The 26,313-nt window shown below is 36.8% G+C and overlaps 1 protein-coding gene across 1 annotated transcript in view; it reads right to left on the bottom strand.

The window, feature by feature from the left end:
* Positions 1-17,311: 17,311 nt before the first annotated feature.
* The window catches only part of LOC146005350 (paired mesoderm homeobox protein 2-like), a 65,583-nt gene continuing 56,581 nt past the window's right edge, over positions 17,312-26,313 (bottom strand). The window contains exon 5 of the mRNA XM_083144544.1: positions 17,312-21,457. Within this exon, the coding sequence (XP_083000670.1) occupies positions 21,321-21,457 (137 nt within the window). The 3' untranslated portion in view covers positions 17,312-21,320. The remainder of the gene's footprint in view (positions 21,458-26,313) is intronic.

Raw genomic sequence — 26,313 nt, 5'->3', positions numbered from 1 at the left:
GAAGGGAGACTAATTCGGAGGGGAATAGGGGTCAAGCACTGGCTAACAAACTCTAAATGAAGTATGAGAAGTAGGATTCAAGATTCAAGATGGATTTAAGCTGTTTGTTCAGTGGGATCCATGAGTATTAAGTTGCAAATTGTCCATCATCATGTTCGTGCACTTTATTTGACCCAATAAGAGCTTCAAGAATTAAAAGAAAACTCAAAACAAGCTGTTAACAACTTCTGCACCAGCATACATAAAAATCCATAGCTTAAAAACACATAGGATGTAAGAGAAAAATTAATGAAAATAGTCATGGACAATTTGCCAAGCAATACTAGTGGATCCCACTATACACTCACCTCAATTAATACTCCGGCAGTTTGTATCTTTATACAGCATATTTGTAGAATATACAATTCAATCTGCAGGTGTATGAATTCATCACTTGTTTGATAAATACTAAATTGCTGCATAAAAATCTTATGTTGAAAATTTAAGTTACTTTGAGAATTACAATTAAAAAATCTAGAATCGAAACTATCCTTAGACGGTATTTTGGTAAAAACTTGACATTTATACAGTACACGCTGTCACACGATATCACACTAATAAATTCAGATTTGTCGATTACTCTGTACGCAGATGACTGCCTTCTCGTTCATGTTGGAGAAACGTACCAGGATGTAAAGGAGAATATGGAAAACTCATTTCCCAAAGTAATAAACTGGTACAACATGAACAACCTGAAGCTTAACGTTGCAAAGACGAAGGCTATGGTGCTTCACACCGGTAAGGGAATCCCGGCTAACACGACGCCAGAGTACCTTTGAGCTAAATTTTAACCTCCAAATAAATAACTATATTCGTAAAATCTATCACCATGTTTACATATTTCGAAAAATTCGTAAATATCTCAATATAAATCTTAGTAGACATTTCTACCTTTCCTCCTCCAAGAAAATAATTCCCAACAATTCCGCAAGATTTACAACATACCCACAGTCACTTCGAGAATACATTACATCTACCTGAATAAAGTATTCCATAGTATTCTTAACAAATCATCTCCATTGCATAATAGGCTTAAGCTCCGCTCTGAGTTCAGCATCCGAAACACCAGATCGTCCTTACATAGAGACCTAGTAATCCCCACACCTAACAAAACCAGATTTGGCCAGAAGTCTTTCTCGTACCTAGCAGCGGTAACCTGGAATTCACTCCCGACGAAGGCCAAACTCAGTACCAGCAAAGCGCAGTTCTGTCGTCTTCTACGTTCACATGCCTATAAATTCTAACTCCAGTAATATTATTTTCAATGCTTACTCCCCACCCCACCACCATTTCCATCAAAGACATATATTTTAAAATTTTCATCCCTGTACTTCGAACAGTAATTTCATACACACTCATACCCTAACCCATACACCCTTACACTTTCCTTTCTTCTAAATGTGTATAACTTTCAAACTTTCTTTATTTCATTGCTACAATAGAACACTTTATACTGAATACTCATGTAAATTAATCTCATTTTCCTTAGATGTAGATTTTGTATATATATTTTTACCACATAGGGCATCAAGTCATTATTTGTATTAATATTATTATAAATGACATTTGTATGGCTTAATTGTAACCCTATAGAGATAATAAATAATAATAATAAAACACACTTTATTACTAATTTCGTTGACCCTGAACAGTACACAGAAAGTACCTACCCCCCCTACCAAGTCGGAGCCTATGCATTACAGGTGAGAAGGTTACATAGGTACTTCAATACTACTGAATACTCTTACTAAATGGAAAATTACTGATACTACGAGTACTTTAACATACAACATTACACATAACACAAGGTTTATCTTGAATTAACCAGTACATAGGGCAGGGGCGATTCCTCCATGTAGGAAGCGAGGAACTTCCTACAATTCATTTACACTTATTTCCAGTCTTATACTTTCTTATGAATTTAATGCGCGTTATAAAATTATGAGCGCAATGTGCATTTGACTAGGTTCGCTACTGTTCGCTATCACTCGCTTGCTCCAACTGACAGCCAAAAACGACAGTCTCCTCTCTTCCCTGCTGCTGAGGAACCTCGATCTTCCACCTACAGCGTGATGGACGAGGGGCAAGAGAGGGGGTTGCTCGGTTAAATGGCCAGCGAGGAAGGATCGAGGGTTTCCTCATTCAGTACTGCCAACCCTACTATTATTGTTTCAAACCTAGCATAATTTGAACTTCGCTTGCACCTAGCACCCTGTGTTTGGCAAGTACTTTAAACGCGCATCCTTGGGAGACATGCATTTAAGGCTCCTTCACACCGCGACGACGTTCCGTTTTAAACAGATTTTTCAGTTACGAGCAAAGATAGGACCTCGGGATTTGTTTTCTATCCTTCAGAAAATATGGCTGCGTAATTCCTACAAAGCCGAAATTTTAAAAAAGACCCTGCTTAATAAGTAAATTGGGCATAAAAATGGGGAAAACCGTAATTTTCACATGCAATTATCTCGTTAACCACACAAGCTTATGGAAAACTGTTTTGTTGGGGTATGCAATGTTCATTTTACTTGACATTAACATCATCACTGTAGAAGTCAGTTTTCCTATTTTGAGACTGTTTGAGGAAAACGAAACCCTTGCAATACGTAAAAGTGTCCCTGCACTGTGACGACACCTCGTGCAGATAGTTAGAAGCGTTCTAAACCCCACCCACAGTAGAACGCGGAGGGATACAACAAAATAGCTCGTGAAGACAAAACAACCCTACTATTATTGTTTCAAACCTAGCATAATTTGAACTTCGCTTGCACCTAGCACCCTGTGTTTGGCAAGTACTTTAAACGCGCATCCTTGGGAGACATGCATTTAAATCAAAGGAAGATACTTTGAGGAAAGAGCAAATATATTTTATATCTTATTTGTACTTCTCTAGGGGACTTGTTTCAAACAAATTCAAATTCAAATTCTTTATTTCAAATTCAAATTCTTTATTTACGTGGGCGAGGTTCAGCCTGAGGCTGTTCTGAGTGAGTATGCCGACTAAAAGGCAAGCTTTTTAAATCACAACCCGATACATCCTCTTGTTTTAATCTTTTCTTTATCCTCCCCGATTAGGAAATGAACATTTTATGAAAGGAAATCGGTAGAAAGTTGGAGGTCACAAATAAAACATACGGGTCGCCGTTCCCAATGGTAAATTTTTCTCCCAACTTTTTCAAGCACACAATACTAAACCCATTTCATTCATACTGAACCCTCCCAACCAGACAAACAATCAGCAACACAATGGCGTACAGACAAAGGTTGTCACACAGAGTACAGTTCGGTGCTTCTTGTTTACACTCAATTCTCGGAAGTATTCGAATAGTGCTGTTTTCGGCAAATTACCAAGTTTTCAAATTTCCTATACTTTTCTGATACCAGTATTATTGAACAGCCATGATAATTTTATGTTCAGAAAATAATATATTTATAAATTAAATGCTACGTATTAGCAATGATTCTTGTAGTGAATTTAAATCGGGTATCGGGACGTCTGGTAGCCTCCCATCAATTGTCAAAAAATTAAAACGACCAAAGATTGCAGGCTGCAGACTTCTGGATCTCTCCTATCTCCACAAACAACTTATTCATTAACGCAAGAGAAAAATCGAAATTCTATCACAATCTGAAAAATTGTCAATGTTATTTTCGTATGTATTTTTAGGATTGTATATAAATAATTCATTGTTAGAGGGGCATGGCCCCATTGGTACAGGGTTGCAGATAATATTCTAAATGCAATGGATAGTACAAGTTATCCGTGTGCCTGTTTAATTGAACGCACTTTCGAAGCCTTTCCTCGGTTTGTTTACCATAACTTCCTACACCTAAAAAAGCCAAGAGTCGCCACTGGCATAGGGTAAAGGGCGGACAGATGGCGCTTCACGTGTCTAGCATAGAAGGAGCAGGCCGCTGGCTCCACTTTTCCACAGTTTTGAAGAAGAGACAACAGGACGAACGAATGAGCGTTGTGTTCCCGATCAGATATCACAGAAATTACAAGGCTTTTACGTCATCAGGACGTAGCTGGTAAGTGAAAAAAAATATTACCACTATTTTGTAAGCATCATAGATCTCACATAGGAAGTAATTGAGAAATTTTCAAACGCATTTTCTGGAAGCTTGTCTATTGCACTTCCATACTTGTTTTGTATATTCAGGTCAGTGTTGCCATCTGGTGAGGTTTTGTGAAAACATTTATCTCGACGTTGTGGGGTAAGATGACGCAAGTTGAGTGGGACAGATGGCGGCGTTTTTTATATTTACATGAAAGTTTACAATATCAGTAATCTACTACGGAGTCTGATTACTATTGTTTTATCACTCATAAACCAAATGTTTCATTACCTTAGCCCTTACTCTTTCCACTTTTTTACAGAAGCCAAGAACGCACCATAGATCAACGGAACGAGCATCTTGGACGGAGGAAGACATCAGAAAGCTGCACAACGTATAATTGACGAGTAGATGAGAGTGCGGGAAGCGAGTCGACAATTCCAGAAATCAGAGTCTACCTGTGAAGGCGACTTCTTTCCAAGAACTTGTATTAACCTTCGATTACTGAGTTTGAGTTTTGGTTTTAGGCCCACGTTATGCACAGGAAGGCTAATCGGGACTAGTCCTACAGTTTAAAAGTGGGATCCGAACCACTTGTGCCTCCACCCGGTAACGAACGCATCTTTGATGTTTCTGTGACCGCAAGGAATCTATTACCGACATGAAAGTAAGAGAGTGCTTACAACTGTACCAAGAGTTAACGTCCACAGCAAACAGGATACAATGCATCAAATACGTAAGCTGGTTCCATGAAACTCGTTCAGTTTATCCTGATAAGTGCTCTGCGTGTGGAAGAGTGAAAAAATGGAACGGCGGAAGATGTGAGGCGATAAACCGTTATATTCAGATCGCATTCCCACTGTGCCATCTGTCCCACCCACGTGGGACAGATGGCTAAAGGCTACTATTTTCTTGCGCGCATATTGTCGCTACATGGTGATACACAACTTAGCCATCGTACATTTTTATTGTTCCTTAAGAACTGAAAAATGATGTAAAGTACATTGAAAATAAATAAAAAGATGAATAAACAGCTTTTTTGCGTTGCTGAAAATGTCCCCCCTTTTTTTACCATACATTTCTTTGAAAACTGGTTCATAATGTAAATAAATTGAAGAACAACTGAGATTGTAATTTTTAGCATGCTTCGTATTATTAAAAAAATAAATACCATACTTACATTTACATAAGTGTGTTATCCTTTTGTGTGTGTATCAACGTTTCCTTATGAAAATGCCATTTGTATCTTGTATTAATATGTATTTTAGTTCATGATGTTATCAATACTCTAATAAATAAGTAAAGAAATAATGTGTCTAATAGAAAAACAACTTTATCTTTGATACACAAGATATCATTCACACATGATGTATACGGCCCGTTGTTTGCAGTGAAGAGTGAAAATGTAGACAGCTCACAACTTTAAGGATAAATCCACAGATCATGAACAGCAACTGTTACATTCGCTCATCTTGTTTATGAGCAGAAGTCGAAGTAGCTGCAAATATTTAGAAGATTATCTAGACTTTGTTAAGTTCTTTCATAGGGGGCTTCTTTATCTGTACCTTCACTGTCCCTGTTGCGATCTCCCGTTTAGACAGAAATCTGTGACTTTGATGTCATCATGCAAATTCCCTTCGCATCTACATCAAAGGAACGAAGGGGAGTTTCATTGTTTCGGCCGGGGGTGAAATGTACTGTAGGCAATGTGATTGAATATTGTGCGTTTTTTTTTTTTTTTTTTTTTGTGATATACATATCTGTATCATTTAAGTAGTATGGAGTGTGTAAGGGATGATTTCAGTATCAGTCAAATTAACACTTCAAGAGATGGTTTAAAAGATGTAGAAAATGTAGTATCTGTATGATATTTATAAATTTTATAAAAGTTTATGACCCCCTCTCACACACACACATCTTCATTTAATACTGTTATATTTTTGAAAAATGGTTTACAAAGCCCCCCTGATAACCCGTGAGCCCCCCTGGAGATCAATTCTAGCAACGGGCCTGGATGTATAGTTCAGGAAATATGGCCCTACGGAATTCAGTCCATCTTTTTTAATCACGCTGTACATATCCAAGGAAAACTAATAGTGTTGCCCACGAGACGAGACGAGACGAGACTTTGGTCTGTCCCGTCCCGTCTCGTGAAAATGCTGTCTCGTCTCGTGTCTCGTCTCGAAAATATTCGTTTGTCCCGTCTCGAAAATATTCGTGTGTCCCGTCTCGAAGGGTTCTGTCTCGTCTCGTCTCGTCCCGTCTCGTTTTGTCTCGTCTCGTCTCGTAAAAGTGATCCGGGATATCATGCCAACAAAAGTCAAAAGTATCAGAAACACGAAATATTTTTCCAGAAAGTGGGATAAAGCTCCAAATATTTTACCCATTGCGTGTAAGGTTCGTTAATCATGAGGACATTAATATTAAAAATGCAGTTTGTTGGTTACTGATTGCTAGGTATCTTATGAAATCTACCTTGTGTTTTTTCTCGCTTCCATACAACTGTCTATCCATCGTACATAAGTTAGTGCTCTTTTTCATTACTGCTATACCTTTTGGAAGTCTTGAAATGTTTTCCAATAGACCTTCTTTCTTTCTGAATGTCGAACTTCCATGCACTATGAAAATGTACATTTTTTTCCTTTAAATTCTAAGCTTGGCGCTCGGGAGCAACAAAAAAGTTTTTAAATGTGTAGTACGAACACAAAAGACTATTTAAAATTTCAATACTTAGTATATTACAAATAGAAAGCATTTATTGTTCTTAATATTGTTAAACATCCTCTATGATATAAGTTTCAAAAAGCGTTTCTTTGTGATATTGTGCTGTTTCTGCTCAGCTTATGACGCACATACTTCTTTGTTTTCCCTTTAGCCTCTAAGTCCGGTACCACCACCGCTTGATCTAATTTATCCTTCGACAGGCACGCATCTAGAAATATATGTCGGGGGAGGGTGTCTGAGCCAAGTGTTTAAGAAAAAATGATCATAATAACATTAACGACAACAATTAAGCAAATGTTTAAATTAATACATTAATATAATTCATAGGTCTATTCACTTGAATATGTAAATTAATTAATTCTACTATTGTTATTACATGAAATGTTACAAAGATGGTAGAAGAATAGTAATATGACAGCACGAATATTAGCTAATATCTAGCTTACGTGTAGTTAAGATCGCCAAAATTTGCATAAAAACAGCTGTCCTGGCAAGAAAATTAATGTCAAAAAAGGTGATAAATTGAATATTTGCTGAATAACAAAAAAGGATGTTATATCCAGTTGACGAAAAATAAAGTTCCTGATAAATATTTTATGCTCATTATTATAAGTAGTAGTGTACATCGTAAATCTTCATTGATACTGTCATTCAAAGCCGTATGATCCCAATAGAATCCTTGTTTTCTAGTAAGTTCGGCAGGAATAAGTAACTAACCCTCGATTATGCTAACCAAATATATTTTCTTGTTTAGCTAGAGCAAGGCCCCAGGAGGATGCAAGAAGCCGTTCCTGCAAAAGTGTTTGTTTTACGAAGCGAAGAAACGTGACAAAACCACCACGTATGGAAGGCAAACCTGCATTTAGTTCATATCGGATATTTATAGAGCCGTGCCTCCTGAATCTATAAAAATCCCAACTTGAATGATTCTTTTAGACATGCTATAGTTGAAAAAATATGTTTAGATGCACCAAAAGTGCATCATTATCAGATTATTCATATAACGTGTTATTGGAATCAACATATTTGTGTAAATTGGGTGCCTCCCAGATGGCGTAGTAATAAATTCGAGGTCTTGTAATGAACGGTCCTTGCGTTCGATACCCAATGGAGTCACAAAGTGGATCGGATCGCACATTAAACTGTAGGTCGGTTCGCGATTTAGCCTATTTGCGAATCAAGTGGACTTAAAAAAACAAAACAATATCAACCTTAAGAATATTCGAATCCAGTAATTCACCCTCAGGTAAGTCAAATTTCACATATCCGTCTTCATCCTCGTTCATAGACTTCCTGCAATACCTTGTGAATGTGTGTTGCATCCTACCAGGTGCGAGAAATGTGCAAAGTTATTCTTTCCCTGTACTGCGTTATTTCTTTTCATAACAGTAAGGCTAAATTCTCGTTTTATCTGAACTTTTAAAAAATGTGCAAAATACGTCTCCATCTTTAAACAACCACCCTTTCTCATGTATCTGTAAAATAATCCCACTCTGTCTCAGAAAACCTCTTCCCACGATGAAATGAAGGAAACAACTATCAAGTCTCAACAGTTATAATTTTTTGCTTAAATTTCCTATCATTTATACAAACAGTAGCACATATCACGTCCTTTGGTGCAACACTGTCAACAGCTAATGTTACTTTCCGCGTCCTAATCAATTTACTTCCAAACAGTGACGGCGACAGGGAAATGTGACTGGGGGGGGCGGAAGGCTGGCAACAAAATATTGTAAGGGGGCAGTCACATTAACACGCCCGAAAACACTACACATATATATACATATATAATAATACTTATAATAACTAACTAACTAACTCTCTAGCCTTCTTAAACCCGCAGGTTCATGGCTGCAGCAACACAGGCCTTCCATCTGTCCCTATCTTGAGCAAGATCTATATACTCTTTTCCATCCCTACCGATTTCCCTTAGGTCCATCTCAACGTTGTCCCTCCATCTTCGTCTTGGCCTTCCTACTGGTCTCTTACCATCAGGTTTCCCAACAAGAATCCTGTAAACTCCTCTTTCCTCTCCCATTCGTGCCACATGGCCTGCCCACCTAAGTCTTCTTGATTTAATTATTCTAATAATATCTGGACATGAATACAAATTATGTACTTCTAAATTATGTAACTTTCTCCACTCACCTGTCTCCTCATCCCTTTTAGGTCCAAAGATTTTCCTAAGGATCCTATTTTCAAATACTCTCAACTTATGTTCCTCTTTCAATGTAAGGGACCAAGTTTCACACCCATATAATACTACAGGCAAAATTACTGTTTTGTATATTTTAACTTTTAGTTTCTTAGATATTAAACGAGAAGACAAAAGTTTATGAAGAGAGAAGTAACATGCATTTCCTGAATTAAGCCTACTTTTTATTTCCTCTTTAATATAATTTTCATTTGTTAATATTACTCCTAAGTATTTGAATTTGGGAACTGGTTCAAACGAGTTGTTATCAATAATTAGATTTTGATTATTACCTAACACTTGGTTTCGGCCTGTAAGCATATATTTAGTTTTCTCTTTGTTAACTTCCAAACCTATCTCTTTAGCAGTTTTGAAAAATATTTTAGCATTTTTCTTAATTGTATTCACATCATCCCCCAGTAAGTCTACATCATCTGCATATGCTAACAACTGAGTCACACCATTTAATTTTAGCCCTTCTTTAGTTTCTTTTACCTTCCTAACAGCATATTCTAAGGCAAAATTAAAGAGCAATGGAGATAATGCATCTCCTTGTTTTAACCCATCATGAATTGTAAATTTGTCAGACATATTAATACCCACACGAATTTTACTTTCTGTTTCACTGGTGCATATTTTTATCATACTAACAAGCTTCTTAGGTATTCCAAACTCTACTAATATATTATATAATTTATCTCTTTTGACCGAATCATATGCTTTTTTGAAATCAATGAATAGTTGATGGACATTTTGATTATATTCCCACTTTTTTTCAAGTGTCTGTCTGATGTGAAAAATTTGATCTGTAGTTGATCTGTTACGTTTAAATCCACATTGATAATCACCTATAATTTCATTAGCATATGGGGTTAGTCTTGTTAAAAGAATGTTAGATAATATTTTATATGTTGTTGAGAGTAGAGAAATTCCACGGTAATTATTGCAGTTCATTTTATCACCTTTTTTAAACACAGGAACAATTATGGATTCTTTCCATTGTTGAGGGATTTCTTCTTTATTCCATATTAAACAAATTAATTTATGGATTTGACATATTAATGAATTTCCACCATATTTAATTAACTCAGCTGGTATTAAATCAATGCCAGGTGCTTTGTTATTCTTTAGCCTTTTAATAGCATCTTTAACTTCAGTCAAGTTAGGTTCTGGAACTAAAGGTTCTGCTGTGTGTACTTCATTCACTTCTGATTTATCTCCTACATGGACATTTAAAAGGTCATTAAAGTAGTTCTTCCATCTATTTAGAATATCGCTTGGGTCAGCAAGAAAATCACCGTCTTTATCTTTTATCAAGTTTACTTTAGGTTGCCACCCCTTTCTAAACTCATTTACACCTTTATATAAATCTCTGATATTTTTATTTTTGCTGTTTGTTTCAATTTCGTTAATTTTGCTTTTCAAGTAATCTCTTTTTTTACTTCTAAACGTGCGGTTAACTTCTCGCTTTATTCTATTATAATTGTTTAGATTTGTATCATCAGAGTTATTTAACCACCTAAGTCTAGCCTGATTTCTTATTTCTATTAGATTATGACATTCATTATCAAACCATGGCTTACTTTTTCTCGGTTTATGGTATCCTATACTTTCTTTAGCTGCTGATTCTATTGCATTACGTATGTGCTCCCAATTCTTATTTACGTCTGTTTCATTTATATTTTCATCATCATTTAAATCCTGCAAAACATCAAATCTATTTGACAGTTTAATTTGGTAATCTTTCTTAATTCTTTCATCAGTAAACTTTCCTGTATCAAATTTTAGAACTTTTACATTTTGTTGCTTATGATTTATCACTGAGAGTCTTTCTCTTAATTTAGCAATTACTAAATAATGGTCACTGGCACAGTCAGCACCTCTATGTGTACGAACGTCAATTATACTAGTATGCCTTCTCTTATCAATGAGAATATGATCTATCTGATTATGAGTTTTACCATCTGGAGAAGACCAGGTATATTTATGGATATCTTTATGTTTAAAAGTGGTACTTTTCACAATTAAATTCTTTGAGGTTGCAAAAGTAATCAATCTTATACCATTATCATTACTTAATTCATGAAGACTTTCTTTACCAATCGTGGGTTTAAATGTCTCTTCTTTGCCAATCTGTGCATTACAGTCTCCTAACAGAATTTTCATATCATACTGAGAAAATTTATCAAAGACCTGTTCTAACTCTGTATAAAAATCATCTTTACTATTATCATCTTTATCTTCCGTTGGTGCATGTATGTTTATTAAAATAATTTTACACCACCTACCCTGTAAAACTGCATATGATATCCTATCATTAATAAATTCTACTGTTTTAAGAGCCGAGATAATTCTATTATTTATGAAAAAGCCTGTTCCAAAATTATGATTTTCAGTACCACCATAGAAAAAAGTATAATTTTTAGTTTTACAATTCCCTTCTCCTGGCCACCTAACTTCCTGGACAGTTACTACATCTAATTTATACTTAACTATCTCATTAACTGTACACTGAAATGCCCCAGGCCGGTAAAGGCTCAGAACATTCCAGGTGCCTAATTTAATATCCTTATTCCTAATGTAGATCTTATCCTTAGTCCAGGGACCTCCCAAAGTAGTCCCCACCCGGAGATCCGAACGGGGGACTATTTTACCTCCGGAATATTTTACCTTGGGAACATCCATGGCCTTATATTGCTGATTCTTGACATGGCTTTTTTACAGTGCAGAGTTGTCAGCTCTACGCCTAACCCCCACTATGAATGGAGGAACTACTACAAAAGATGAACACAAACACAGAGAACACAACTACTACACAAGACACACACAAACACATCACAACTATAACACAATATAAACACAAACACATCACAACTACTACATAAGACAAACATAAACAAATTAGACAGCACAACTACTACGCAAGACAAAACAAACATACTAAATGACCTTTAAAATGACAACAAAAATCCTGTAAAATGACTTAAAAGTCTTTGAAAAATGACCTTTAAAATGAATCCTGTAAAATGACCTAAAAATCTTTGAAAAATGACCTTTAAAATGACAACAAAAATCCAGTAAAATGACTTAAAAGTCTTTGAAAAATGACCTTTAAAATGACAACAAAAATCCTGTAAAATGACTTAAAAGTCTTTGAAAAATGACCTTTAAAATGAATCCTGTAAAATGACCTAAAAATCTTTGAAAAATGACCTTTAAAATGACAACAAAAATCCAGTAAAATGACTTAAAAGTCTTTGAAAAATGATCTTTAAAATGACAACAAAAATCCTGTAAAATGACTTAAAAATCTTTGAAAAATGACCTTTAAAATGACAAACAAAAATCCAGTAAAATGACCTAAAAATCTTTGAAAAATGACCTTTAAAATGACAACAAAAATCCTGTAAAATGACTTAAAAGTCTTTGAAAAATGACCTTTAAAATGAATCCTGTAAAATGACCTAAAAATCTTTGAAAAATGATCTTTAAAATGACAACAAAAATCCTGTAAAATGACTTAAAAATCTTTGAAAAATGACCTTTAAAATGACAACAAAAATCCAGTAAAATGACTTAAAAGTCTTTGAAAAATTACCTTTAAAATGACTTAAAAATCTTTGAAAAATGACCTCGGAACTTGATCGCAATTTTTTTAAGGACAAGGAATCAATATAAAGAAGAACTCTGTTTTACTCACATTTAAACGAAATAACAATATGTGGCAATTCTATGCAAATACTAGATTTAAATAATACACTATTTACAATTTTTTATTATTACATTTACTTTATTCATGTTTCATTTCATGGTTTCAACTTTATTATAGTAGTTTTGTATGGAGCAGTTTCAAAACTATTTGCAATTTCTATTAAAAATAAATACATTTGTCATCAAATACGCAATAAAATTTTTTACAGGCTTGCATTAGTTGGCATTCTATCCTTAAAAAAAAAAACACAGTGCTATGAGGACGAACCGGGGACCCTTCGTGTGGTTAGCAGGTATCATAGTGACCGGATCACACAGTCCTTCTTGATTTATCGCTTATATGTTGAAACCATATTGCACTATTCTATCTGCTATTCATAAGAAGCATATTACAATTAAATTAGTGTTCCTCGAAACTACGAAACATAATGTTTTCTTGTTAACTCTACATATTGTAAACGAGTACATTTAGAATTCGGTCACGTATAGGATGGTCCATGTCGTGTATGATTCAACAGTCTACCTAAGAAGACTGCGAGCTGAGCATGCGCAGTTCTACGATTGGCAAGCTTCGTGATCCCTGTTCGAGCCCACAATTCACACAGTGAACGCGAAGGTTCTCTCAGCAGTATAACGTCATCCTTGGTTGTCTTGCAGCGGGGTGCCCAAGAATTTGTAAAGGAGGTATATGCAGTGGCGTATCAAGGGGTGGGTAAAGTGGGCGACTGCCCGGTGCAAGATATGTATTAAATAGAAGTGAGGGGAAAAAAAGATGGAACAGGCTAATTTTTGTAGGCAATAAAATTAAAACATTCTGTTTTTAATCTGGCTTTAAATTCTAGTTAAACGTTATAATACGTCAAATCAGGGGCGTAACATACAGGCTCTAAGCCTAAGGGGGCCCGGAAAAATTAAACATTATTGTCATATTTCTCTTGTGTAACAATAATACTTATAATAATAATTATTATTATTATAATTATTATTATTATATTCATGTATGGTGTTTTGTGTTTGTCTTTTATTTAGAGTGGACGTTTACTGCCTAAATTTACTTCTTGATTACGAGTTTATCTCCACATGATTCGTTTTAATAAAGACATTAATTCTTTTTTATTGTAAAGTTGCGTTGTCTCTAGTGGCCTATTTCAGTATTGGAAGACATTCATAATTTTATAATTCATCGTCTTTCTTGAGACGAAACTACTGATATAAATATTTAAGTTATAAGATAATAATATAAATGACGAAAAAATGCTTCGAAGAGTTTAATTTTCTTGGAAAATAAACGTTACGTTGGAAGAAATTAGTCTTCTTAAGTATTAGAAACAATGTGAGGCACTTAGTGAAGTGCAATTCTCCTGCAGGAGAATTCTGTTCTATGTGCTTTGGAGAACACATTTGCCCACCTTTGGTACGTCCAGGACTTGACATTTCTTCTCAATGGCAAGAACAGCCAAATGAGGCAGTCTGCATCCAGCATCCTGTTTCGAGCAAACCTTTTCAAAGATTTTAAGGACAACCATCTTCGTAACGCTGAAGAGTTTTGGGCAAAATTTGTGTTTCACCTTTCAGGGAAATGTTATCACATGATAAAAAATCAGACAAAGGTTTCAGTTATCTCATAATTCAAGAAATATTCTGACCCTGGCATTACTTACTCTTACTCTACCATTCCAACGTATGTCTGTGCTACACAATTACAGGCACCTATGGAGTTTGTGGGAAGAAGTTCTTCGATTTTGATATGTACGAGAAAGAGCGAACCTGCATCTAATGATTGAAGAGTGGCAAATCATAATAAGCGTTCTTTTACCTGCCCGCGATATGTTTTGAATCGAATTTTAAGTGTAATTTGCATTTTAAAGTTCACGTTCAATACATTTCCAAATAATATCCCCTCATTAACTTCAAGAGTATCGAAGAAATTCCCTTTGTTAAGGTTTCCTCAGACTCATCATCTCGAAATTCAAGTCCCTGAAAAGTAAGAAACCGCGATGAATCCACAACTGACATGTAGTGTCGGGTTTTTTCGATCACCTTTGGTCCTGGGTTCGATACCCAGTTGAGGCACTTTAAACTATAAGTTCAGTCCCGATTAGCCTTACTGTGCATAAAGTGGACTTAGCCTAAAACATCAAATCAACCAACCAACCAAATCTTCAATCAACTTTGAATGTCTTTTACTAATTAGCGTTGTCACTAAGGACCACGATTAGAATAATTTGCCCGTACTACAGATGATGTCTTGCGGTCCTCAAATTATTCGTGATGTTTTAAAACCATCCACATTCAACATTTTTTCCCACTTCTTAAGACTGGTTAAAACTTAGGTTAATCTCGGCTATTACAGGACATAAATGAATGAGAAATCACCTATGCCCAGGTCGGCGCTCGAATATTGGACGAAAGTCACACACAGATAGCTAGCTATATATATACTAAACAAATTAATATTTGTTAATGAAGTTGGTATTATAAGCAGGAAAGTGATATCATGCAGAATACACCACTTTGAAAAGGTGAAAATTGTCATACTCTTATAAATGAACTCTCTTATTATTCGATATTTAATTAACTTCAGTTGGGGGCCCCCAGGGGGGGCGAAGTGTCTGACATGGGGCGTCCCCCTGCCCCCCTCTGGCGTCGTTACTGCTTCCAACCCTCTAATCACTTCGCTGCTGATAGCCTCACCTTGGAAATGGAAGCTTGTGTGTCGGCGAATAATACAAAGAACTTGTGTTCATTGTCCCTCTTTCATTCAAAGTCATTCAAAGTCTGCCGTTTTCCTTTTCAGTTTTTATTGCAAAACTTCGTCAGCAAGCAAACCAAATTACAGAATTTTTATTGCCCCTCCCTTGCATCAACCTTCATTCCTACTTCAGGCCTGGATTTATGGCACTTACCCGCTACTGCAGGTCAACCTCGCCCCTATGTTTGGTGTTTGCCCCCTGAAGCAACGGTGTCCATTGTTCAAATCGAAATCTCTGTCAGTGGGGAACGGCGAAAAATAGTCTCGGAATACACCCTGGCCATAAACAGGCTCCCGCCACCCTGACATTGCTGTCAGCTTCCCTCTGAAATTTGATAAAACTACTTTGTGAAATTTGTTTTGAAGGCTAAATTCATAGAATAAAAATAACAGCTACAACATTCCTTCATCTGATTTACAGAAAGGCTAATCGGGACTGGACCCACAGTTTAAAGTGGGATTGAAATCACTATGTGCCTTCACCGGGTATCAAACCCGGGACCCCTTGATTACATGGCGACGACGCTAGCACTGTACCATCGGGGAGTCCCCTCGTAGAACAACGTTTCCTTCTACGACGATTATACAGAACTTTGTGCCCTTCTTCATTTGAAATCTATTCTAGATCAGCCTTGGTATTTCGTTATTACAATCCAAGGAATAGTATTCTCCAATAAGAAATAAATAAATAAATAAAAAAAGCATTGGAAATAATCTTCAGACGGACGTAAAGAAATCGAATCCAATCACCTGTAGATTGCCTGAGGGAAACAACAAAAATTTTCTGAACAAAGACATTTCCAAAATTTCCCTAACATTCTAATAATTTCGCAACCCGTGCAAATAATCATGTGGTAAAATCTTGTCATGGTTCCCTGTAAACACTAAAATCACCAAATTAGTTATTTCCATATTTCCCGTATTTTCTCCTCCTCTTTAGCTCTCAGCTGTTCGGAGTGGAATAATGCAAGATTATTTGTACCTAATTATCTCCTTCTCTTAGTTTTGCTAATATCTTGAACTTCTTAATAACTTTCCCAACAACTCGTTATCAATTTGTACTGTCATGTTTCCTACAATGTTTTTCCTACATCCTAATAACATTCACTTCTGTACACCCTTAAATAATAATAATAATAATAAACCCTATCCGTCGGTCCGTTTATCTTTCCAACCTATAAAGCTGAGACTATTTTTACAAGATAAATCTCGGACTCAGACACTCCACGATGTTTTGGCCTCTCCTTCCACCTTCTCTACCTGTCCTTTTACTTGATGTTATTCAGAATTGTATTAGTATCTGGAGTACTATCGTAACATAAAGTTATTAACCTGGAATAAATTGAAAAAAAATGGGGGGTAAACCTGTGTTTCGAAAGAGTATTGAAAATAAGTTTAGGTATTCAATTCATTCATTACTCTCTCTAAAATAGTCTTATTTTGACTTAATACACGCTTATGAACATTTCTCATTGAAATACTTTATTCCAAGCAAACAAGTATTTGCAACTGATTAAATATTTTGCTTTTATTTTTTTCGAGACATTCGAGACGAGACGAGACTTTTCAAAAGCCGTCCCGTCCCGTCTCGTGTCTCGTCTCGAAAACGAGACGAGTAAGGCATTCCGTCTCGTCCCGTCTCGAATTTCAAAAGGCTTGTCCCGTCTCGTGTCTCGTCTCGAAAACGAGACGAGACGGGACATGTCCCGTCCCGTGGGCAACACTAAAAACTAATAACAAAACGCTTAATCCATTACGAAAATAGGCTGCACATTCACACAAATTAATTAATAGTAGGACTCTAAATCCATAAATCAAATGAAGAGTTTATTGTTCAATATAGTCAAACATTAAATACATTCTTGTACAGTGGGATCTATGAGTATTACCGTGCAAATTGTCCATCACCATGTTCATGCACTTAATTTGACCCAATAAGAGCTTCAAGAATTAAAAGAAAACTCAAAACAAGCTGCAGACAACTTCTGCACCAGCATACATAAAGATCCATCGCTTAAAAACACACAGGATGTAAGAAAAATATTAATGAAAATAGTCATGGACAATTTGCACGGTAATACTCATGGATCCCACTACATACCAACAATATTATTTACACATAAACTGTCAAAGATATGTTTCATACACCCTTGAACAAAATATACTTATAATTCTATTTTTATTTACATGAAAGATCAATTATTATCAATGTAAACTTGAGCTGTGGCACGATTTTTAGATTGTGAAGACTTTTGTACAAGATTTTGTGCTTAAATTACAATAGAAAAGCGAAGGCACTTAACGTGTCATTGTACATGTATATATCAACAATATCACAATACATAATTTCAGAAAATTCATGTACTATTGGCCAGAAATGCAAGTGTACCTCGAGTGTAAATTGGAAGACGACAGCACCAGCATTAATGGACTACTACAATTTCCATTTTGTTGTACAAACAAGCATATATACTCGTATATATAAAAACTTATCAATATTGATTTTCAACTTGCCTACACATTTCTTTTTGTACAAAGATTCATTTTGAGCTTTGTATGAAGGCACATGTTAGGCCATGGCTTATTACTGAGTTGAGTACGCTTTAACCCTTGTTTGCCAGAATTATTCTTTCATTTAATAATGATTTTATACATAATGAACTGTAGCTGCAACAAAAATAATTTTCATGACTTGCGCTACTACCACACAAATAATAATGTTCTCACCAACTTGAACGTGTGGCACAGGGATGATGAAAAATTAAAATAATATTCCAGCCAAAATAGCAACGTCTCTGCAAACGTGTCCATGTGCATACAGTAGGGCAGTGGTTCGCAAAGTGTGCGCCGTGGGTGGGTTACAGGGGCGCCGCGAAATATTCAATTATTTTCACAGAAATGATACGATTGTTCCAAATATTTGGTTATTTAGTACTTTTTACATGTAAAATGTTTCTGAGTTTGAAATATATGCATTTTTTTAAAATTAAGGCAAGCAACTTAACCACACTAAGTGAGCGTTGTAAGTGTTGGATAGCCCCATATTCTGACTAGGGCGCCGCGGAAAAAATTTGAAACACTAGGGGCGCCGTGAAACGAAAAAAATTGGGAACCTCTGCAGTAGGCAGTTAAATTAGCTAATGTCGAAAATTCAATAGACCCAGAGCTAAGGATGGATGTTCTAACCCAAAATTGTCCGAATCCTGATCCGAAGGAAATCCAATCCTCGATCTTATATCCTCGAATCCTGTATCTCAGAGCCGATTATGGAGTTTTGGATTCGATGTCCAAGTGATCAAAGAGTCGAATTCGCAAATATGAACAGCTTTCATCGCACACAACTTATCTTAGCCCGTATTAACTACAGGACTGGACAATTTTGACAAAAAGGCGGTATTATTTCATTGATATGTTCAATAAATAAGTATCAGAATTTCATGGCACGCTGGTTTCGAGACTACATGCTTTTGTTTTAATGTTATGCTCGGAAACTACTGTCTTATTCATGGTCTTGCCTAGAGTTAGTTTGTCAATCCGGGCCACGTTACAACTTATACCAGAGAATTGTCACTAGAGAATTTAGCAGAGCATATAAAATGTAGCAAGTATCGTCAAGTTAAAATGAATGAGGTAGTTGTCATATGGTCCTTAAAATTGAAGCCATAACATGAAAAATATTGTAATCAACGGCAGCAGAACAATGACATCAGAGGCGGATTTACTTGGCATAAGATTCAGAACACATCGCAAATTTTAGACATGGAGAACCAGGTTCGATTTCTGGGATTTGTAGTCTCAAGCAGAATTTTGTCCATCAGAAATCTGAGTTTTCTTGTCAATGCAAGGGCGTAGCCAGGATGTTTATTATTATTATTATTATTTTGGAGGGGCTCACATATCGATATATTTTTTCAAACACATGTGTTGGAAAATTGTTGGGGAAAAATAATGCTGGAATAACAACTTGTGATATACTCGTCACTATGCATATTAATTGTGAATTTTTTCTATAGAGAACAGACTCATGTAGCATAAAATTAAAGTTTTTGAGGTGTTCTGTACAGAATATGTGCCAAATATGGTGAAATTGAGAAGAAACTCTAATGAAAACCACATAAACTAATGCACCCAATGTTCGAAATGCATCAGTTCTAGGTTAATGCACTTCGGGGCTATATTCTGACACAGTTTGAATGATTGTGTGAGATCTGTTCAATTGACACATTTTTTAGTGCATCGCACGGAACAACAGCTGATAAAATTAAGAGAACTGTGCGTAGTATCGCCCCCATTTTGAAAATCTCATGACATGGCATAAATTAAATTTGGCACATTTTTGTTGTTGTTGTTGTTGTATACTTTAAAAAGCTCAGTTGCAAAGACCCCACTTAATCAGTCTCAAAGAATGTATCTAAGAAACTATAGCAGATTCTGTAATAGGAGCAGTAGAGAAATCAACACTAGGTCTTCGTTTCCTTTTTCTAAAGATCGTAGATATTAGATCTCCTTCTTTAGACACTGGCGTAAGTAGGATTTTTTTTCGGGGTGCTGGAATTGAATAGGTGAACATTACATAGCTGTTTTCAGTGGCACCAACTTATATAGGCCCGTAGAGTCCGAGCTCACCAAATAATTGGACGTATTATCATTATTATATTAGTTATTGTAATATATTTGCTTATTGATATCAGTAAAAAAAAAAGATTTACAATAGAATACATTGTTGGTGTGCATTAATATCATACTGCATGGAAGGAAGGTTTCATGGTTCTTTTTAAACTTAAAATAACCCAATGTTTTTTTTCGAAAGTTGGCGCCCCTGGCTGCTTTCTAGTGGGCGGCAAACACAACAAGATATTTCGTATATTCAGCAATTTCCAGTCTCAAAAATGGCAATTAGGGGTCATTTTAAGGGGATTTGCTTTTACTACTCTGGTTTTTCGCCAAGTTCATCGGCGCTTTTATTCGAAAATGTTGATTTCTTTTTAGAATTTCGGAGGGGCTGTAGTCCCATCAGTCCCCCTCTGCGTACGCCAGTGTCTGTAGACATAAAATGAACTTGGATTTCGGTTGGAATGCTCTCACCAGAACGTTTCAATTTTCCAATCACAAATAATATGCCTACATGTAGTAGACTCCCTGAAAAATATGTTCGAGTCGAACTGAACTGCTATTTTTAAATTCTTAGAGTCTTGGATATAGCTATTCCAGAAATGGATCTAGACACGGCACAAGAGTTAACGACAACTTTGGCACTCTAAATTGCCTCTGTCCATTTTGCCACTACATTTTCTTTGAAACACTTTTGTGCAAAAACAAATGAATGCATGTTGCACAACAAGAGCAACAAAATATTCAATGCTTTCTACAAAGTTCTCAACGCCATTCTTAAATAATTATAAAAAATAGTCGTTGTCATCCATGATTCTCAAAAATATGATCGTCTTCTTGTAATATCGACTACATTTCACTATTATGATAGCATCTTTGAGAATGACTCTACAATGTGCCAACTTCAAACCAGGCACCCTGATAAAATTCCACTAGAAAGGCACCGTAACAACACATAAATAAGATATGTCCTTGCTTTCTTGTGAACCACGACACAAACTATAAACCCTGGCAGACATTTTTGGTAAAATTCACTGAACTCGTGAGAGATCACACCGAAGCAGCTCATTCATAGGCACATTAGCTGTTTCCTTCAACTCCTATGTTCAGTTACAAGGAGCTTTTCGCGTGCACTTTCCACAATTCCTCACAGAATCATTTGCTGAAAAAGATTAACTTTATTGCATCAAGAATGGTGGACGGTATATTATTTTCATTACGTCTTGCAAGTCTTCAGATCTGTGCTGGATGTAGGCTGTATTCGTGGGCCCTGAATCTCAAGTTAGCGATGCTGTTGCTGACGTAGGAGGAACTCATAGATGGCGTTTGTGGCGCTCCTAAAGGTGAAGCACTGTAAGGTGACGTCATACCTACAAGAGAATAAATTAGAACATGAAGTGTAATAAGAAGAATTGTGATTCAGTACATGTATTAAGTATGTGTTCTAGTGATCATTTTTGCTTTCATTAATATCTTAACTAATTACTATCTTGCAATTAGAATGCCAGAGCTTCTTTGTGTAAATTCTTCAATTCAGTTTTGGGGAAAATACAATAGTGCAAGCCTCTATGTACCTTGAGTGCAAATGACATGCTATCTTTTTTCAAAAATATTGATAGAATTTGGATATACTATATTTAAGTCATGTAACTGTAGGTTATAACAACTGCAATGATGAGACTGAACAATTGAATGATTAAGTAGTAGTAATAATAATAATAATAATACTGGTGTAACAACACAACGACACATGCATGCTTTACCCGTAATTCGAACCTGTAATCGCATAGTTCTAGCCACTCCACCACAACAATATTAAATGTTAATTCTTTCCCTTACTGCACATCACCATGCACACTTACAAAGGATTATAAAATAAAGATTTCTAATATATGTAGAAATTTTAGGTTGTAAATGAAAATTGTGGGTTGAAAATTTGAAATCAGCAGTTAGTTCATGTTTTTGAACTTGTGGTGATGTGACTAAATATAATTACACAGTGTGTGCGAAAGTCCTAGGTCTGACGATAAGTGCAATATAATCCTTCACAACATATATTGAGTTTATTGAGAACTTTTTCACACGCAAGTACCCCTGAGGGGCATTGGTGCATGTACATTGCGGTTGAAAGAAATACACCACGTACCTGAAGACACGCAGGAGGGGTAGGGGGTTGTCGTTCAGGGTGGAGAAAAAAAATTAACAAAATCACATTTTTGACCCAAAACTACTATCAGTTCCTGGTTTACGACAACTTTCTCTGAACTTTTAGTCTCTACGTACACAGAAATGTCGAAAGAGGCTAATTTTTTTGGTTGCAATGTGTAGGGTGAAAGAGAAATGAAATTTTATGATGTCACCAGGAAAACGTACTTTTTGCAGTTTGCAACGCTGCGAGCATCAAATTGCACGGCACATTGCATACTGGGTATCTACACAATATGGGAAGAAAAAGTACTGATATCGAATGATCGTAAATTGTAACATCTGGTATGGACGGTTACTTTTACTGTTTGTTGGTTAGCAACACTGATTTCTCTGGTGCGCAATCCAGGCGGCGCTGACAGGCTCGATCCAGTTACACAGCATGGCAGCGCCGCCTGGATTGCGCACCAGAGAAATCAAATCTTTTAGGCCTTAATACATACAACGTATCACCTTGAAATTGCAGTTCAAAATTATATTCTTAACTATAAAGCCAAAATTAATGAGAGAGTTTAAAACTCATAAATAAATGCGGCGCTGCCATGCTGTGTAACTGGATCGAGCCTGTCAGCGCTGGTCTGTTTGTTGCATTGTCGGCTCGTTGGTTGTGTCGTATATGAGTGACGTTGTTTCCGCTGCTCTGAGTGCTGTTATTAATTTGATTTAAAGTTATTAATCCTTTATCTTTTGAAATGAATTACACCTTGCAAGAACGTGTTTTTATTCTCAAATGTAGGGATGTGCGGGATCCCGAAAAGTCGGGACCAGGAAAATATTCCCGTCCCGATCCCGACTTCGGGAAATGACTTCCCGACTTTTCTGAATCCCGAACAATCGGGAAATATCGAATGGTCATTTTAAAAAGTCGTTGCATTGTAAATGTCTCTGAAATTTATCGGAAATTGTTAGTTTTTGTACCAGAAATGGAAATACAATCACTTAAGGTGAAAATGACGTGTAGAATTCGAGATTTCAAGAGCGTCGGGAAATTTCGAACATTTCCCGTCCCGAAAAGTTCCCGACTTTGTAGGGAAATTGCTAATTTTTCCTGTTTCGCATGTCGGGATTTAAAAAATTTCCCGTCCCGATCCAAAAAATTGTGTCCCGCACACCCCCTACTCAAATGCTTGTTGAGAACAAACACTCATGAACAGGTGCAGGAACAGCTTTCATTGAGGTATCCTGGCAAGAGTGTACCACATAGGAAAACAATATTGCGGCTTAAAAATAAATTTGATGAAACTGGTAGCGTGTGACAAGCCAAGAAGTGGAAGACATAGTGCCTTTACAGCTGATTTTTTAGAAGATTTGGAACATCGGTATGCTCGTTCGCTTAAGAAATCATTATCGAGAGAATTGCAGATCCCCATTGCGTAAGTTCAAGTTTCGTGCTTACCGTGTTCGTGTCGTACATGAACTTAAATTTCCGGAAATAGACAAAAGAATACGATTTGCTAGATTGTTTCTTCAGACATTCAGGTCTCAAAGGGAACTTGACAAAGTTTATTTTTCCGATGAAGCATGGTTTCACCTATCGGGTTATGTTAACAGTCAGAATTGTAGGATATGGGCTACCGAAAACACTCATGTTTTACATGAGGAACCACTTCATTCCATGAAAATAGGTGTCTGATGTGCGATATCACGGCGGCGCATTGTTGGACCAGCATTCTTCAAAGAAACTATGAATAGTGATGTGCATGTGAACATTGTGCAGGAATTTGTATCGATGTTAGAGGAGGATGAGAGAGACGCTTGGTTTTAACAAGATGGGGCATCATGGCATTCATCGCGCGAAACAATGCCTTTCTTGAGATACACTAGATTACTTCTTGTGGGGTTGTTTAAAATATGTTGTTTATCAAGACAATCACAAACATTAGAACATCTACAGGCATGGACGTCCGCAGGATTTCTTCCACGGAGGGGCAAGGAAAGTATGTTTTCCATGGGGGGTGGCAAACAAGACACATTATCCGCAATAATAGTGTTGTTCCCTCAAGAAACGTTGTTTAAATTTGAATTTACCATGTTCGTGCAATAATTAATACGTATTATTGTGACTGAAATGAAATTGTGTGTGTGGAATATATAATTTTATGGTTGACTTTCATTTCCCAGGAGGGCCGCGGCCCCCCTTGCCCCCACTTCCGGATGCCCATCTCTACAGGCAAACATTGTGCATGCCATTAACAACATCAGTCCACAATAGGGATGGCCAAACGGATCCGGATCCGAAAAATCCGGATCCAAAAGTTACGGATCTGGATCCGGATCCGAAAATTCCGGATCCGGATCCGGGTCTGAAAGTTTCGGATCTGGATCCGGATCCGAAAGTTCCGGATCTGGATCCGGATCCGAGAGTTCCGGATCCGCGGATCCGGATCCGGGTCTGAAAGTTTCGGATCTGGATCCGGATCCGAAAGTTCCTGATCTGGATCCGGATCCGATATTTCCGGATCTGGATCCGGATCCGAAAATCCGGATCCGAGAGTTTCGTATCTCTATCCCATTATAATATTACCACACCTTAAAAGGTATTATGATCTTCGATTACAAAGAAATTTTTCGTTAGTCCTACAAGAAGTTTTTCAAGTGTTGTTTCTAAAATACTTTGCTACGCATCGGCTAACACACTCGTGCACACATGTCAGAGGTGATTTTGTAAATGCCATTGAAACGAATATGTATTCATTCGAATGTATTGGAAATGTATACACACATAAATGTGAGACATTCCATTCCAGGATGAAACCTTTAACACATATAACAAGATAGAAATGTTATACAAAAATTATACAATTGTTCTACAGTTACAGTTCTACAAATTAAAATAAAACATTATAATATATGCAGTGTTAAATAATTACAACCTGGGCTGGGTTACCTTCCCAGTGGCAGAGCTGCATGCCACCAGGCGCGTCCCCAGGTTGCGGATAGGGGAACGGCCAGCAGATATGTTGGCTAGCTGGAAACAGTCGCGGACAAGCAGCAGCAGGATTGGAGGAGACAGCGAGATGTGGAGTGGCAACTGCATCTCGGTAAATACTGCAATGCTCCGATGAAAATCCTGCGATGTGGCGAGGAGAGCCGCCACTAACTAAGCTCAGCCCCTGCTGCCTTGCAGGGAGGGGAGGGATCCCCAAAGGCTAAGGGAAGGATACCCTGACAGAAAACCAAGGGTGGGGCAGACTCGTAAGGCATAGTGAAGCCAGCTGCCCTACGGGAGTAAACCCTAAACAAATCCTGGTCCTCCAAGAATGGGGGTTGGGCGTGGGGCCGACAACCCCATCCCACAAAAGAAACCACGTTACGAGACCTCAAAGAAATGTAGCCGGACAGATCTACCGACGACGGACTGGCGTGAACAATGGACAAGCGAATTATGGAAAGGGAAGGGATCTATATGTAGGGAGCTGGAATGTGCTATCTTTGTATAGGGCAGGTGCATTGAGGATGTTGCTGGATCAACTAAATAATTATAAGCCTGCGATAGTGGCATTGCAAGAAGTACGTTGGATCGGAAAAGGAGTTTTGGAAAAGAGAGAAGCAACTGTCTTCTATAGCTGTGATGAAAGACTGCATATGCTAGGAACTGGGTTTATAATACATAAACAACTAAAACATCTAGTGATAGGATTTAAAGCTATAAGTTCAAGATTATCGACATTAAGAGTTAAAGGAGAGTTCTTTAATTACAGTATAATCAATGCACATGCACCCACGGAAGTATCCACAGATGATGTAAAAGAAGATTTCTATGATGCGTTAGAGAAAGCATTTGATGATTGCCCAAAAAATGACATAAAAATAGTAATTGGAGACTTCAATGCCCAGATAGGCATTGAAGACGTGTATCAACCAACAATTGGTAAACAAAGTATGCATAAAGTAACAAATAACAACGGTATGAGGTTAATAATGTTTGCAGCATCTCGGAATCAAGAATAACAACAACTCTGTTCCAGCACAAGGATATTCATAAAATGACATGGAGAGCCCCGGATGGAAAAACTTACAA

Source organism: Lepisma saccharinum, chromosome 23 (assembly GCF_977018435.1).
Source record: "Lepisma saccharinum chromosome 23, izLepSacc3.1, whole genome shotgun sequence".
Lineage (NCBI taxonomy): Eukaryota > Metazoa > Arthropoda > Insecta > Zygentoma > Lepismatidae > Lepisma > Lepisma saccharinum.
This window is presented reverse-complemented; position numbering and strand designations above follow the sequence as displayed.